Here is an 18557-nt window from a genome sequence, read left to right on the forward strand (position 1 = left end):
AGATGCAATTAGATCCAGTAGATTCTGTGTTTGCAAAGATGCTGCTGTTACCTAATCCATTCTTCCCCAGGGCTTTTTCTAGAGCACAGTCCTGCATCAGTTCTCATTTAGAAGGTTATCTTTGTAACAATAAGCAATTAGAACATATATCTGAAAATAAAATCTTTAATTTTTTTTTTCCCCAGAATCTAAATTATTAGTTTATAGAATATATTGCTCATAAGATATATTCAAAGACAAATGTTAGGTGTGGAACAATGTCAGAGCTTTTGTAATGAGCATTAAAAAACATCTGAAATACACATGATTTACCTGCCCTGATGTGTAGGTTAAATGTTTAAATCAGTCTGACCTATGCACACATACATGCTGAAAACTCTTAATCATGAGAACCTGCTGAATCTCTGCCATCAAGGCAGTTCAGAACCCACTGTGTGTTTAAACTGCACATAATGTCCAAGTCACAAAATACTTTAGCTCTAAGCTCACGTAGAAAGGCCAAAACCACATCTCACAGCAGAGACAGTTCCTATGCAGCACAGGTGGGGATCTGTGATTTCAGTGTGACCATGCTATGTGGTTTATAAACAACACATTCATTTTGTGCAAACCGTGCCTGCACACAGTGCACTGTTTTGTCTCCAGATTTACAGATCCAGCTCCAGATTTTCCTTCTGCTGTGGAACTGTCCATCTTACCTTGCTTATACAACAGCAGTATTAAATAGACTTCTGAGTGGCACAGAACACCACAGTATGAAAGAAAGCTAAGAAAAAGAATCAGATTTACAGCTGTTTGCTTTTCAGTGCTTAGAAAAGTGCACTGACGAACTACTATTTGTGATGCCATTGGGATAAGTTCGTGATATATGCATGAATGACACAGGAGATGACAAGCTCTTTGTCTGTAATACTAGTTTTGAAAGAGCTTTTCAGGCATATTTAGCTCTCCATTTTTTATTGGAGTGAAAATACACTTCACTGACATCTATGTTGAACAAAGTAAGTGGAAATGCTATTCAGGATGTAAATTCATTACTGGATAGTGTAAAATAAGGGTCCATTTTCACTCTATTCCCTTAAACTCTGTGTCAGCTCCGGCTGCATTCACAAATGCTAATCAGAGCAGACACATGGACGTGACATAAGGTCATGTCGTGCTTACAGCACAGTCACTGGTCAGGCTCCTATGGATTTTGGAGGCAAAGCCATGACTCCTCCATCCCCTCAGCATGCCTAAAACTGCATTTTTCTCCCACCAGAAACACTCACCTGTTCTTGCAGGACTTTAAGCATTGCTTGTGTGTGCGTTTGCTCTTCCTTGGCTTGCTCCAGCTCTGATTTTTTGTTATTTAATTCTTCCTGGATGCTCAGCAATTGCTGTACAAACAAAAGAAGGTTCTGGTTAGCACTATCTGGATCCAAAGCAGTATTAAACCTTCAGTTTGATAAATCCTCATTTCAAACAACGCTTTGCAGCCTGCTCCTACATTTATTATTGTTGCGTAATCTGTGTCTAAATGGACCAGAGGTAAATTATTTTCATCTGCATCCCCTTCTGCAGCAGTGCTTCACAAGTAGTGCATCTGTTAATGTGTATTAAGATGTTTGTTACATTAAAGTAGAAACTCCTGGTACAGTATATCACCCACGGAGGGACTGTCACATTCATCTGAAGCAAAATCTTATTTGTAGAAGTATATGCAGTGGTTTTAATAATACTAGGGTAAACACTATGGTACATAAATAATTTAAAAGCACAGCCTTTTAATATAATTAGTCACTGGCTCAAAGCCATTTTCGTTCTATGCAAAGCAATATTCTGGAAAGCTTTCACGTTGAGTTGCCAAGAAGACAAAAGCTTTCCCTTTCTTTTTTTTTCTTCTCATGCTGTGATATTTTATTAAATCAGAAAGACTGACGCCCTCCAATCAATATATCAGCTAGGAAGACAGCTGTGAATGTCAAAACAAAAAGCAATGTCCAAAACCAATTTTTAGGAAGACAATTCTGGGATGTAGGGACATCTTTGAAAGTCCATATCCCCTGGTCCTGGCTAGTCCCAAGCTCTGCACAGATTTATTGGAACTGTTAGGAGCAGGTCGGTGGATTTAATTAATCCTGAAATAATTATATAATTTTGTGTTACTGTGATGAATGTTACACATTGCTAAAGAGCTAGAGAAGACAACCAAGAGATTAGAAATGAGTGTATGCTGATCTCTGTTAGTAATCAAGGAAGGAAATTCTGATTTGCTCAGACAACAAATGCTTATACTCCTTTTTAAGGACTACTTGAGCAAGCAATTACTTTAATAACTAGGATTACTTATTTAACCATGTATCTAAACACCTAATGCTCAGTTTATGCATGTGCTTAGGACTGGTAACTCTGACTCAAACAGATGTTGCAGGTGTTCAGCATCTTGCTTAATTACAGACAATAAATGCAGAAATAGCCTCTGGCCTTGTTCCATGGCACTGAAAGTCCCAGGCATGAAAGGACTCAGTGCCAGTATTGTTTTCAGAGCTGCATGGAAACATTCAGCATTTTCGGGTCTGACAGAGATATTGATAGTACATTTCTGGTGTAAGTAAACACCAATTTGATGGATGCATTAAGCCACTAACATAAAATCCATGTCCAACTTTATCTTACACTCTCTTACAGTCCAGTTAGGTGTGTTCCTGACCAGGATCTGATCACCACCTCAGACCTGTGTTCATTTTGCCTGCTGGGTACCATTCCCTACAATTTCAGAAGATACAATGCATTTGTACGGTCAGGCGTCACACACTGTTCCGCAGGCAGCTCCATAGTGCAGTAATAGATTTCCTAATGTTTCATAACCTTTTGGCCCCAAAGGGACAATTTGGTCACCTCATGAAATCTCATGTTTTAAGACAGATCATTAATCTTCTCCCAGGATATTTATAGTTGTTTTTTACACTTTAGAAAGAAGGGATTTCCGAGTGGCCAAGATGGTGTCAGGCTCACCTTGACATCTCCCCACTGTCCCTACTTCATGCTCCCTCTGGATTTCTCCAGAAGCTACAGGGAAGTGCTAGCACTCTCTGCCTCATCTTGCCCTCGATAATCCAGGTTGACAAGTGAATGCATCTCAAGGTTTTTGTCAACAACAAACAGAACCTGTGTCAACAGCGTGTCTTGGCAGCCAGAAGGGCAAAGTGTAACTTGGGCAGCATTAAGCAGAGTAAATCTAGCCAAGACGAGTGCTTTTCCTTTGCTCTGCACCGTTACAGCCCTCACTTTGAGTACGTATTTTTTCACTGGCACAGGCTGTCCATCTCTGATATCTCCATCTCCATTCCCTGAGCAGTTATGTCTCACCAATGTGGCCAGTCTCTGACAGTTCAAAGGGAGAAGTGAAAATGAATGAGATGATCCAAGGGATGGTACATCTCACCTACAAGGACAGGTTGAAGGATCTGGGGCTGTTCAGCCTGGAGATGAGAAGGCTCTGAAGTGACCTGATAGCAGCCTTTCATTCTCTAAAGGAGAGCTACAGAAAAGAAGGGGAGAGACTTTTTAGCGGGGTCTGTGGTGACTGAACAAAGGGAAATGGCTTCAAGCTTAAAGTGGGTAGATTTAAGTTTGATATAAGGAAAAAGCCTTTTACAGTGAGGGTGGTGAGGCACTGGAACAGATTGCCCAGAGATGGGGTTTATGACCCATCCCCGGAGACTTTGAAGGCATGGCTGCATCAGGTCCTGGGCAACTTGATCTAGCTGTGCATGTCCCTGTTCACTGCAGGGGAGTTGGGCTAGGTGACCTCTAAGGTCCCTTCCAACTCTAAGGATTCTATGATCCTCACATGATCCAGAAATGCTTTAAGCTGATTATATACCTGGGAAGGAAATTCATTCTTTGCCTCTCCAGGCAAACAGCTGAAACCCTCAAATGTAAGATTTGATTAACAACATTTCCCAGTGCAGTGCTACAAGCATGAGGGAGTCCGAGGAGAACCACACAAGGGATCCTGTTTGCTCTACAGCCTCTGGAGGAAGTGAATAGGCTTGCCAATCCAAGAAGAATACCACTACCTTCTAGATCAAACCTTCATCTCAATTCAGATATTTTACTCCAGCTTCTGGGAGAAACCCTAGAGCTGTCCTTCCGAACAATCTAAGCTCCCACCTGGATAATCTTGAGTCTCAAGTCCATCTTTGCCATTCACTTATAGGCTGAACTTTCACTGGAAACACTAAAATCCTCATCCTAACTAACTGCTATGATTCTTCCACAGCCAAGTCTTATATATCACAGACCAACTCACAAACTACTGCTGTTTTATTTTCACATCTACCACTGCTGTCTCCTGCTGTGCTTTAGTCTAATTATATCCTCCTTCCTTTGATCCTGACTTTCTACTTTGTGTTTGAGGCAATTTCCAAAGAGCAGGCCTAGCATGGGAGGAACTGGAGTGGCAGACACACTCAGAAAGCACAAGGACAGATACTCCCCACTCAGCATCACTGCACTTGGTTTCAGGCCAGTTAGGATCAGGAATCCCAGGATGCATCCAATCTTCTTGGTTTGTATGGGTTTTCATGGGTTTGCAGCTGATACTGCAATCACCTGACATGAAATCAAACTTCCCAGGAGTCTTAACAGTTAAACTGCCAATGACTGTAGGCTTTCTGTGTGTCCCTCCGCTCATATTTTCAAGGCAGTAAACGGTTCCAGTTTCATGGAGATGGAAAACAGGACGTCTGTAACTAATGTACCACATTTCCAGTCACACATAAGGTTTTTCATTCACAGAACTGGGATCTTCCCATCCAACCCCTAGAGACACCAGAATAGTTTAAGCCTTGTAACCACTGCCTGGGGACTTAACCTTTTTTTCTTTTATTCCTCCTTGCATTTATCTCTAAAAGCTCCAGAATATGCTCATTTTACATGGGTCAGTTTCAGAGCTTTTTTTTTCCCAAGTGGTTGATGCTACCAACAAGTAAAAGGAATTATAACTGCCAAACTACATCTTTTTCCCTTCTAGTCTTAATTTAGGAAATGATGAAGTAGCTTTGACTGAAAAAAAAAATATCAGACCAAGACAGACGATCAGCTTGAAAAATTTCAGCACAAACACGTGATGTCTGGCAAAATTAGAAGCAAATGGAAAGAGGATGTTACACTGGCAGGAATGAGACAAGTTTTGTAACAGTAACTGCTGTCATGCCTGCATATAAACAGACAGCCACTCCATAACGATTGCAATGAATAATGCCAAGATGATGGTATTTAATTATTCAGATTTTTTTTTTTTTCCACATGAATGTGCTTATTAAAAATTGATCCTATAGAAATATGTTTTTGCCCTTCAGATTGCTTGCAAGTACATACCGTGATCAATTAAAACAAAACAAAAATGTTCTCCTTGATTTTGCTCTTCCTGCTGACTGATCTTGTTCCATATACTTCACTGCCTCTTCCAGGTCTTCCACCAGAGATTCCTCCAGTGCCCACCCACCCACACATTTGCTACCTCACTTTCCGCCTGTTGTGTTCTTTTGGCTTGCCTCAGAGTTTCTGCCAACATAGCTATCAAAATAACCTTTTCTTCAATCCTGTTTCACCTCTCTGGCCATTTCCTGAAGCCTCAATGTCATCAACTTGGTGGCACAGCCATGTCATTCAGTCAACAATTGTCCGGTTTGCTCAGGGGAGATCAACTCTGCTTCTAATATCAGCAGGGAAAGATGTCCAGGTCTAACTGATGAATGGAAGAAGTCTTGAAAACATGCATTGCTGATTAAGTTTCTGAGATCCAGTTCTGAGCATCTCAGAGTAAGGCATCCCATACAAAGCCTAGAGCTCCACCAGTACTGGTCTGGAAGCACAGCTGGTATGTGTGCAAACAGAGCTATTTATCATTGTGGCTGCTGGGCTGTCCCTAAGAGAGGAAGCCTTGAAGTAGATCTAGATCAGATGGGTACATATCACTTATGTCCTATCACTGGCATTGCCAGAGAGGAGGCAGGAAAGGAGAGAGAATTAATGCAATGGTTGTCTCTCCAGATGCCAATAAATGTGTTTTAGGTTAAAAATATATATGCATATATAAAAATTCAAGGCAGCATGCCTGTTTCCCATGAAAGTTCTGGAGCTGCTTTGGCAAATACAGTTCGTCAAAGTTAAGCTTGCTTCATTCATGAGGACCAAATTCCTCCTTGTACATATATGAGTAGCTGATTTCCTTATATAAGAGGGAAGTGTGTGTGCGTGTGCATTATTTTTTTAATATATCTTTTTCCACACGTTCCCACCTCCAATGTTGAATCTCTGTCAGCAGTGGTTTGGAGCTGCCCATGTGGTGTAGATCTTGCAAGCTCAGACACAAAATTACCATCTTAAACCAGTCTTCACAGCTTCTGAAGCATTAAATATAGATGGCATTACTGGAGCCAGCTGAATTACTCAGACTGTGTACAATGTGGTGCCAGCGTGGCCAAGAATGCTAACAACATAACAACACACAGTGCCTTGAAATATATGAGAAGTCCTAAAGGGAAAGTAATAGCTTGCTGTTGTGTATCATGAAACATGCCTTCTTTTTCCTCTTCACCTCCCAGCTCACATTTCTTCCTTTCTCCCCAGAAGGCAGTGTTACTTATGTACATTTAAATATAAATTATGGACATATCTAGAAAGGCATACACACAGCCTAGCAAGACAAAGGCTCTCAGAAGGAATGCATGGTTGCCAGAACGAAACCATCAATGCTAAGAAAAGGGAGGCAGATCAGAGGAGACCACAAGGCCTGAGGCAGTACTTAGGATACTAGAAGGCTGACAGAATAATGAAAAAGGAAAACTAGTGTTTGCCACAAGTTTAGCAGTTACACTGCTGAATGGTCCTATTTTTGCTATTTTTTTGTTCTCTACAGTTGCCTGAAAGGGAAGTGCAGAAGTTCAGACAAAAGGGTTTCTCTGAGGTAGGAGCATTGCCTTTGATCACAGGGAACAGGCAGTCTCAGCAAACCCAGCCCATTTGGCCACAACTGGACTCATCCTCTGGTTTCTGGAGTAGCTGCAGAGTGACCAGAAAAGATCTATGGCAAACTCCTTTAAAATATCAGCCAAGGAGGGATGATGTTACACATTTTAACTGTGCTAAACCAGTTGAATAAGTACCTTTGACAACTAGTGAACATAGGCAAATGAATTATAAATGTTATCTACATGATATTAGGAGGCAAAATATTGTTTTCCACTTACAACCAATGAAGGATTTATTTACTTTCCTGTACATGAAAAATGGGGAGCTCTGGTCCACTAGGTGCCTAAAATGAAGTCAAGAGTCATATACCTCAAAAAGGCAGGCTGAATTACACCCAAGGTTACCTTTTTCAGTCCTGAAGACACTAAGGCTTGTACCCTAAAAAATAACCAAAACAAAGCAAGTTGCAACCTGAACAAAAGTGCAGACATTTCCCTTATGATACACCAGAACTGGAGACCTAAAAAGTGTGAAATAATAGGCGCTGAGAGGACTGCAGAGGTAACCTAAAAATTTAAGTGCCCACTTACAATGCCCATTTCCAAGGCTTTATTCTTTCTCCTTTTTCATCCCAAAGCAAGCTTTATGCTGTCAATTCCAACTTTATTTTATAGAAAGAAAAAAGAGTTGGCCAGATGGAAAAGGACAAAAGTCAGCAAGGAAAAGCAAGGGAAAAAAAATGTTTCAGAAGTCTTTCAGGCTGTTCACAAATAAAGAGGGGAACAATGATAAATATTTCTTGGCAGAGTCCTCCTCAAGTGGAAGGAAAAGAAATAATGAATCAAAATGAAATCTCAGGCACACGATCAATTGCAAAATAAAAATACATATCGCTCTGCCAGTGGACAGGATGGAAGGGTGTTTGTGTCTATTTCTAAGGCAGACAAGATTTCATATCACAAATGGCCAGCACATGGCAGGCTTGAATAATGAGACAGTGACTTCCCAGCTGAGCAAATACGCATTAGTAACAAGACGCTGATGAGGCCAGACAAATCACCAAGGAAACAGAGGAATGTGAAAGACAAGTCAAAGAAGCTTTAGAAATGAGCCCTTGAGGAAGTTAGCCATGTTGCAGCAATAAGGGTGACATACATGCCACACTGATGTATGACAAGGCATTATTAAAATAAAGAGCATGATTGTGGATTTTATTTTTAAGGGAGGAAAGGGTAACACAGTGTAATAGAGCAGTGCTTCTCATCATTCCCATCTCTCGGGGACTGTCAATGTCATAGTAATTACAGGGATATGATTGTTTGGATGGCACCTGGGGTTTGCAATGTTAAGAGACCCAGTCCTGATCTTCCTTCTCTGATCTGGTGAAAGCTCCATAGGGTCAGCAGCCCATCTCCAGCTTGTTTAGGGAATTTACCTGCAAAGTGAGCTTTCCTTCTGACCAGAGGAAAAGAGCATCCTGACCATGTTAACTCTGTGGGTTAACCACATTGTGAGGGTCTGGGAAGCAAAGCACACACCTGAAGAGCATGTGAGTATCATGGTAATAATGAAGAACATTGTCCTGCCACTTCCTTGCAGAGATGTTTGTTATGCTCCCATCCCCAGCTATTAGATTGACCGCAGAGGTCCTATATCTTTACAGCACCAAGCACAGGAGTAGGCAGGACCGAAATATGTCAAGTGAGAAAACAGACAGATGGAACTGTAAATGCTTGAAGGGACATTAGGGAGAAGATGCAGTCAGGCTCTTCTCAGGTAAGGACTGTGAGCTAATAGACATGAGTTACACTTCTATTACATTTCACATTATGGTAGCCAGTCACTGGAACAAGAGTTCAGAGAAGCTGTGGACTCTCCATCTTGGAGGAAGTGTGAAATCAGCCAGACTAGGCCCCTAGCAAAACAACTCCAGAGCTGATTCTGCTTTGAGCATGTGATATTTGGAGGCTCCTTATTACTTACATTATTGTATGATACTAAAGAATACATAATAGATATCAGATAATTAGATCTCCGTTTCTTTTGTTTCCATGATGCAGAGCAATTCAGCCATGCTAACTATAAGAGGCTGTGTCTAGAATTGTGGATCAGGTGGAAGGAGAATGTGGATGGTGCAAAGAATAGCTTAACAATCTACAGCTCTCTTTGTCAAGCAGTTTTTAAGAGTTTCTCTTACTCCAGTCAAGAAAGACAAATAATCTCTTAAGTCTGTTATGAACTGTTACATCAAATGAAAAGACTGAAGTCCTTAGGGACCTTTCAGGACCAACCTTCTGGCCAGAAGTGAAATCCTTCCAGTTTACAGATACTTTGTGCTAGCAGCAGAAATCCCTTTCTAGGATTTGCCTTTTATAGCAGATTGCACAAGCTCTTTATTTTCATAATGAACTGTGGAGGGGAGAAGTTTGGACAAAGCCAATTGCATCTCAGCAATAAAGCCCCCTCCTACCTCTGCCAAATGAGGTCACTGATGTTATATAGCCCTTGTCTTTTGCTAGCAATGGATGTATGAGCAGATGAACTTAGAGTTTGTTCCAATCCTTATCAAAGAAAGAGGGCTGATCCTAGGTGAATGTCAGGTTCCCTCTGCCCTCATATTTGTCCTACAAGGCTGGTACCTGGCATGATACACATTCAAAAGAAGACACGATCATCCATTCATAGCAACCTCTTCTTCTCCAGCTTTCCAACCTGTACCTGTCCATTGTGGATACCTCTTCACCAGGCAATGGCACTTGAACTGTACCACCACATCTGTTCTTTCATGGGACTGCAAATGGGCATGATATAGCATGCTCTTTTTTAGCAAATCAAATTAGATTTTTTTTAAATTTTCATTTTCCTATTCAAGAAAAAATATTCATTTTATAGGAGCGCAAAAAGACATGACACATTTTAACTAGAAGGACAAATAACATTAGGGAAAAGAATGAATTTACCCAGTGTTATTTCCATTTAAATATAGCCCCTTGCAGTGGAAGCAGAGTTCCTTGTAATGAAAGCATCAAATGCTTTTGGAAACTATGTAATCAGGAAGTTGATGCTAGGATCTTTTAAATAATTCACATAAGACTGCTAGGCTGTAGAACTTAAGAGACCTGTACATCATTGCTACTAGACTACACTAGTGTGCTAATGAAGATACTAGCTGACTTCTTTCATACTTTCAATCAAACATGTACACCAGATTATTTCTCTCCAAAGTGTTGATTCTTCCTGCCAATCTCACTTCAGCTTTACCATTGGTAGCAGGCAAAAATATGTTACTCTATATCCTTTCACCACTATAAAAGCAATCAAGAATATGGTGCTTAGAGAATCTGTTGTCCCTTGTTTACTCTTCCTCTGAAACTGTTGAAGGAGTGGTCACAGAAATGGGAAATAAAGCACTACTTTTAGTAAGGAAAGGTTGTTGAAAACAGAGGACAAATCTTTTGGCTTGTCTGAGACATGGGAAACAATTAGTACTTAATTGACTGCTGCTCTTTTTTTAAATTTATTATTATTATTTTTTTTAATATAATCAGAAAGACTAAGTATTTACTGGATGTTTGGACATGTACAGTTCTGTTCAGAGCCCTGGAAAGCACAAGGGAATAAAAATAATATTAATGAGAACGATTTTCCCCATCCTGGACACATATTTCTTACCAGAATCCAAACATCAACAGCAGGGCAGGAAAACAAGAGACTGGCCTGGAAGAGAACATTTGGTCCAGTTCCTTGCTCTTATCTTGTATCCAATCCCCATAAATTTATAAATAATGATCAGCATTGCAATTATTACCCTAGTGCTGCTTTTCTAGGAAAACAGGAAGATCTAATTAGAATTCATATTTAGTAGAGTAATAAAAACATTTCCAACTTAATTATTCTGGTCTATTTATTCAGCAGGTAAAAAGCAAGTACAAGGGGTAATGTTTTTTCTCTCTTTTATTTACCCTTCTCTTCAGTACTGCATTTGGTGAAAAATCAGGTTATGTTTGTGTATAAGCACAATGGCTGGATTATGTGCTGAATAGATATTTGGTGTGCAAAAGGTAGGTGGATATAAAGGAGTACAAAGCTTCCCTGCCTTTAGGGTATATTAACACATATATCCATAAAATGCTTCATCTATTCTACAATGATGTTAATCTCAGCACTAAACCGATACTAAAGCCTGTATATTTAAGAGTAAATGGTAGTTATAATGATCATGGCACTGACTGGATTCAGCAGTTTTCAGCCAACAACAAACGTTCCTGTGACAGAGTTTCCAAGTGAGAGAAAAGAATGGCCGTGACAGTTAACAACCAAACATCTGTGAAAAATCTGAGAGCTGCAGGCCTAAATGCCAGCTGAGGCTTACAGAAATTTGGTAGATAGTGGAAAAGAGATCAAAGTTTGTCGTGATGCCCCATCCTACTTACTACTGACCCTTCTTGGACGTAAATGAGCTTTTTCTCCTGCTCTCACTGAAGGAGAGTGGACCACGGGAAGAGTAGATTCTTCTACTAATTGTATGAGAAAAAAACTTCTTTTCAGACAAAATAGGCTAGGAAGGACCTAAGCAGTGTTCTTTAATGGGGGGGGAAAAAAAACCATTCCATTTAAGTGATCTGGAAATGGATAGCTCTGCTCCAGTGGTTGATAATGTCAGAAGACCAACTCATTTCAGTGACAGCATGGTGAGGCCAACACTATGTTTGGCTTTTGTGCTTACATTTTATTTATACTGTCTTGCTTAAAAAAGCTAACAGAGCCAGGACCCTTGTGCCATCTTGATTAGAGACCAAATCCAGTTCACAATGGCTGTGTGCATCCCACAGTCCTTGTCCCCAGGGAAGCAGTGAATCTAAGGGGGGATCTGCAGTGTTCTCCCGTAGCAAGGCAGCAATTCTCACCCTCCTGACCACAACTACGAGGCACATCACAGAGTGAAATGTTCTTCCCTGGATGAACACTGAAAGCCTGAAATGACTTCTAGTCATCTGGCATTTATCAAGAGCCCTTTAAGATCAGACGAGTAATTTTCAGATGCATGTGCTATTTATTTTACATGCTAAATGATTGGTAAACTGCAAAAGCTAGTTCTCTGTAGGAAATGTCATGAGTAATGTGGCGTCGCAGAAAGGCTCTGTGTTGCATATTGAACAACAAGGCCAGGGATGTATTGAATAGGTGATAATTAACTGTGCACTCCCTGTCTGCAGAACAGAACAGGGAAGGGTCCCTGAGGCACAGAGAGCAAAATAAAGAGTCTGTAGTTCTGGCAGTTCCTGCTTTCTGAACATTCAGTTTTAGAATCTGTATTGCTGTTCGAGTAAATTTGATACTGTTTCGGGGGGGGGGGGGGAGGAGGGGTTGGGGTGGGAGGAACGGAAGAAAGAAGACAAGACAAAAGAGGACTTTCATCATGCTGCATCAGAGTAGTACCCATGTGGGTCATTAACAGGGTCAGAATGTGTTCAGCCTCCTGCTGAGACATCCAGAGCTAACAGTCCATGGCAGTGGCAGCAGTGCCTAAGCCTTCATGTCAGCCCCATGCTTACCACCCACGACTATTCCTATTGTTCCTGCTTTTCACCTCGAGCAGTGATTTTAAGTGAGGCACCCCTGCACATCCCCCACTAATGCAATAACCCTGTGGCTAGATTTTAATGCATCACCACCAACGAAGGGGAGCCTGTGCTGTCACTGTATGTTAGGAGCGTGAACCTGAGCCCAGATAATGAAAAAGTCCCCTTGGGGAACCTGGGCTATGAAGTGTCTCTCACATGTCCCAAGCACACCTCAGCATGTGCACCAGTAGAACTGTAGGGAAAATATCATGGAGAAGACTCAGGTGGAAGGACGGTTAAAATGGGGATTTCTGGATCATGGCCTTGCTTACAGGAATTTACATCAGTCTGTACTGTATCATGCTCAAATGGCTGTGAAAGGAAAGAACATTAGTATGGCATATTTACACAATGCAGTGAAGCAGTGTGTCAGATCAGCAGCCTATTGGAAAATGAGCTAGATTACTATAGTTATGCAAACACGGCGCCATACCTTGGGCAATTAAACCTCATCAAAATGTGGAGAAAGCTAGTTCAAGTAAAGATCCATGCTAAAGGAATTAGTATATTTCCAGGATCTGAATGGTGCTTTGTAGGCTTCGAACTACCTTGAGGTTTAACACACTGTACTAGTGACTGCTCTATGGAGATGGTTCACAAACAACCCTGAGTGCCCAGTAAAGATGTAGGATTTATTTGGATGTGTGCTGATGACTGACATCACATACGTGGCACATTCAGATTTTTCAAAGGCTTTTCAGCTTCAGGTAGATTTTTTAAAGGATGTGGAAACCACATCATTGACTCAACAGTGATTCACCGGTATCACTTGTTTCGAAGCATGCAGGTGACAAGTGCAGGAATATTCTTTGGTGGACAACAATCAAGAAAAACATTTTTTGTGCTTTTAAACTTTGTTCTCAGAAGGACTGAAAGATTTTTCTTGAAAGACTTCTAAAAGAATTCTACTTGCTATTCCACATAGAATATGCCAAACCAAAAGGTTGACATTTAGACAAGTTATATACCTGCTGAAATCTGAGCCTTACCAGTGGCAAGCATCAAGCAACACTACCAGGTGCTACTTTCTGCATTACCTGTAGTAATGTATCTGGTAAACAATTTCAGAGTCAAGATTTAAAAATTTCTTAAAAGCATGCTGTGAAGTAATGTAAAAATAGTTAAAACTAAAACATCCTTCCTTGTGATCAGAGACTGTATTACAGAATACCAAACACTGCTGAAAAATGGGACCATTTGAAAAGTGATCTGCTTGGTATGTGTGTTCACATATAGAAATAAATTGAAGGCAGTGCTACCTATGCAGCGGTGACAAGTTAATTCAATTTCCATCTCAAAATCAGGTAAAGTGTATCTCATTTGTTGCCATGGATACAAGACATTATTTCCATTTATTTGAGATCTCACAGCGGGTATGAAATTAAACTGTGACACAGTTTTATGGAGAAAGTTGACTCAAAACCCCATAAGTTCAATGCCATTAGTCCAAAGGATATTCTTTTTTAGACACAATAAATGGGGAGCTTGCTACTATTGCCCAAAAGGTGCATTTCATAAGCAAACATCTATGCTATTTTGCTGTCACTACTTTGGAACAGTAGCAGTAATAGAAGAGAAAATAAACATACATTTCATCAGTCCTGCAAATGTGGGAAAGCATCCTGAAAAATGGCCAGATGGTAGAATTACATTAAAAATACATTGAGGTTGTGCTATTTGCTATTGTTTGGCACCAAATGTTTCCAAAAAACTAAACTAAAATAAAATAAATTCTTGATTCTGAAAATGTATCCACTTTTTCTCAGATAAATCTGCTTTACAGACTGCAGCTCAAATCAATTAATCTCTAGTTCTCAAAGTTAGAAGAAAAAAGGGTTTCTAAAAGTGTGGGAGAAATAGAGAGGAAAGAGATGGGAGAAATACTTTTTTTTAATGCTGACATATATGTAGGATTCGGGAATTCAGTGGCACTCAGTTTACCTTGCCTGACATTAATTTTAATATATAGAAAAGGATAAAAGAGAATACAGGTCTTCTTGTTAAATTATTACCACTCAAGTTCTGGGTATATGTTTAATATTTCATAGGGAGACTGATTTCCATAGATGCTGAGCACCTGCTATACTGATGGATTTCAGCTAAGATTGTCATCCCTCAGCACTTACAAAGCCAAGCTGAGATAAAACAAAGTCTACCTAAATCAAAGGTTTAGTTCTAAATATTCATGGATGAACTGCATGAAAAGCACAAAGGTCATGAGATGTCATGACTACAGCTAATCATTGAAATCCAAAGCCATCATCCAGCTGCTTAATTGACTGATAATTTCCCACCAAATATTCTGAACTCCACCTCCTGTGCCTCTGTGTTGCTGCCCTCCTCAGCATATTGTCAGACTGGATTATCTGCAATGTCTTCTCCAGCTCCTTGGGCCATCTCTAATTATATCCCACTGAGATTTGGTAGGTTCAACCCCCCTGGATGGCAAACAAGAAAAATTCAACCTCACAGCAAAACTGTCACGAGCATAAAAACTCTCAGAGGAACTGTGTCTATAGTGTCCATTGCTCAGCTGAACAGAAAGAAAAGTAAGTCATTCTCTGTTATTGGCTTGTGTTTTTAACATTTTCTTGAAGTTATGATAGTAATATATTTATATTCTCCAGTCTTGATTATCCTTCATTCAGACCCCAGGTAGGAAATGATAAAAAATGCAAAATGAGCATTAGGGCTCTAGTCTTTTGATTTTGTGCTGATTTGTCACTAATTTTAATGGAGAATTAGCAGTAGGCTGAAATTTAGAACAATATTTTATATGCAGTTAAATGTAACAAAGACTGTGATAAGTAAGTATCCGCTTACAGAAAAGTAAGATCATGAGAAGACCTTAAGCACATCTACGGTACACAGAAACAAGTATTTTTGATCAGTAGCTTTATTCCTGAGTACAGGAAAGATTTTATTCCTGAATGATCAACAACTTCTTTTCTGTTTCAGTCCAAAATACACTTCCATATGATAAATCAACCGATTTGGTAAAACTCTGAGGGCTTAGATGGGGCTTATGTTCATATAAACACATGTGTAGTACTTAAGCTCATCTTGTGCTCCATTATTTGGTGTTAAGCAGGATTTGTAGACTGGTTGGATTCGATAGGTTCTGTGATAGCAGTGCAATTCTTAATCCTGCCAGGCAGCTCATACATAAGTTAATATCTCCTGGCTGTGGAGTTTCATCCTGTAAACCAGCTTAGTACAATCTGGAAGTGGGTACAACTTGTCTCCTTTTGGAATCTAACAACCATGAGTGATTGAGGAGGACATGTGTCGCTTCAGGGCATTCATGAACAAGGCCAAATTAACCTCTGCAGTGACAGAGCTGAGCAGCTTTTTTCTAAATTGTAGCATCACAGCATCACAGATTGGTTTTGGTTGGAAAGGACCTTAAAAATCATCTAGTTCAGACACCCTGCTGTGGGCTGGACATCTTCCACTATATTAGGTTATTCAAAGCTCCATCCAACCTGGCCTTAAACCCTCCCAAGGATGAAGAATCCACAGCTCCTCTGGGCATCCTGTTCCAGTGCCTCACCACTCTCATAGTGAAGAATTTCTTATATCTAATCCAAACCTATTCTCTCTCAGTTTAAAACCATTTCTCCTTGTCCTATTACTTACTATATACGTACTTCTTTTGAGCCTCTCCTAAGTACTGAAAAACTAAAACAAAGTCTTCTCAGAGCCTTGTCTTCTCCAGACTCAACCAAGCCCAATTCTCTCAGCCTTTCCTCACTGGAGGGGTATTCTTAGATGGGAACCCAACCAATTGTCATGGTGAGCCACTGCCCTTGCTCTCTGTTATGTAGCAGCCAAATGTATGTGTCAAGGCAGGAAAGAAGTAATATGCATGCATATTGAACAAAAAGTGCTTATATATTAATGTACATCTGAGAGAAAGCAGTGGGAGAACAGGTCTGGATGTGGTAGGCAAGACTTGACCTGCTCAGTATCAGGAGCACATTGTCAAATACAGGGTAATGCATGTAGAAACCCACGTCTCTCCTAAGGGGACACACAGTAGTTAATGGCTTACTGGTTATCAGCTTTGTTGTTGCACTGAACCATTTAAAAATTGTCTGAATAGGAACATTACATTTGTGGATCAGAAAAAAATAATAAAACCTTGGGAGATAATACTGGTGTTACTGACCATTTGCAAATTTGCAGGAGGGAAATCAGGACAAACTGGAGATCTTTGAGATCCTCAAAGGAGAGTCAGCAGAAGAAAAGATGAAGCTGAGAAGTGGAGATGCATCTAAAGATGCAGGACAAATGCAAATGAAGGTACCACTCTGCTAAGCTGAAAAAAAACTTTCCTGAGCTCCTGTGCAAAATTAAGGCTAATTGGATTAAATGAGGAGAAAAGTAGAGGATGCACCAAAGTAATTTTCTCCTAACTACAACATGCATAGAAAGCTTTCTTGAATGATCAATGGGTTTACAGTTTAGGGATTCCTAAAATGACTGTCCCTAAAAATGTCCCCAGATCCTCCTCCTGTTCCCCCCATCTAAAATCAGCAAGATTTTGATTTTGAAAAGAAGTCAAAGTAGTAATTTGTGACTAATAACCTTGCATACAAAATAGATCCTTGGCAGCATTTTCCTAAAAGAGAAGACCTGTTTTTTCCTTCCAAAGCAATACCTGCTGCATGCCTTGCATCGTCTGCTGTAGGAACTGTAGCTGCTGATCCTTTGTAAGGCTTTCTTCTGTTCGAAAGAGCTGTCCTTTCTCTTGTTTCAGAAGCTCCACTTCATTTCTATAAGCATCCAGTTGCCATCGAAGACTATCATTCTCTTCCTTAAGCGCGTATGCTTGGGCAGCTAGAGCTGAGAGAAAATGAAAATGAGAATAAATCAGTAAGTTGATTGTTTCCTTAGAAATAACATGGAGAATATTGTCAGAGGAGATGACAGTAGAGATGAAAGCCAGTGAGACATTTCAGAGCTGAGACAAGACCTAACAGAGCTGAAAACGATTAGGCTCTGGCAAAGGCTGTCATTGGGAAGTTATTTCATGGGATGGAAGGAGACATAAAGTGACCCTGGATAATTCAGATGCTACTTGCAATCTAGCAGCTAAACTTAGGCTTATATTTGAGGAAGAAACTGGCATCCAAAAGCAAAACACTTCCCAACTTTGCAACATTTTCCCATGATGTTATGTGATCTGATACAGTCATTTAATAATTAAGCTAGTGCAGTGATATGGAATCAGATCTGTGCTAAGGAATTTAGACTATGTCAGGTTGTCTGGATTTAATCCCATGATAGACAAAACACAGAAATTCCTCTCCAATCTCCCTACAAACTGCTTCATAGCAATGGTTATGAGAATCCATTAAGACAGAAAAAAAGATGCAACAGAGTAGAATTATATAAAATGCAAATGCTCTGAAAAAGTGTTGGCACTACAAGAACATTACTACATTAAAGACATTGAAAGACACTTAAGTCATTTCCTTAGGAAGCTCCATTTGGCCCCTTTTCAATTTAGAATGGCATTTTTATTATCATAACTGATAGCAGGTGTTTGTGAAGAAATCGATTAGTATGCAGGGATGGAAATTACATTTGCCAAATGACTTGCACAGTCTGCAATATAAGCTAAAATTTGTGTTGCAAAAGGCAGAGGGCTATAAAGCATGTAGCAGGAACATTATTTAAATAAATTATCTAAACATAAATACATATAGGAAAGTATGGCGTTCGTTGCTTTAGGGATGTGGTTTTCATCCCATAGAAGAACTCACCCCTGGTAGTATTTACGTATTGGCAGTATGAGTGGTCATTTGGCATATCAAACTATCATACCACACTATTTCCTTCTTGGAACCTGATAACACAACAATATTACAGGGCAGCTATAATTAAAAAACAACAATCTACCATAGCCAATTCTATCAACATTTGGTAACTGAAGCACGTAACTGATTTAGATTCCTGATTAAA

At 40.0% G+C, this 18557-nt stretch overlaps 1 protein-coding gene across 14 annotated transcripts in view; it reads right to left on the minus strand.

Annotated features, from left to right (window-relative positions):
- Positions 1 to 18557, minus strand: part of ENOX1 (ecto-NOX disulfide-thiol exchanger 1) — a 365975-nt gene that overhangs the window by 23801 nt on the left and 323617 nt on the right. For all 14 annotated transcript variants that reach the window (XR_014948654.1, XR_014948652.1, XR_014948653.1 and 11 more), the window contains 2 exons: positions 17251 to 17435; positions 1272 to 1379 (listed from right to left, as the gene is read on the minus strand). Coding sequence is in view for 10 of the 14 variants with exons in the window: in XM_085554466.1 (XP_085410592.1) it covers positions 1272 to 1379; positions 17251 to 17435 (293 nt within the window). In the remaining 4 variants the exon portion in view is untranslated. The remainder of the gene's footprint in view (positions 1 to 1271; positions 1380 to 17250; positions 17436 to 18557) is intronic.

This window comes from Coturnix japonica, chromosome 1 (genome assembly GCF_054131305.1).
Source record: "Coturnix japonica strain WE chromosome 1, WE-NBRP24, whole genome shotgun sequence".
In the NCBI taxonomy this organism is placed as follows: Eukaryota; Metazoa; Chordata; class Aves; order Galliformes; family Phasianidae; genus Coturnix; species Coturnix japonica.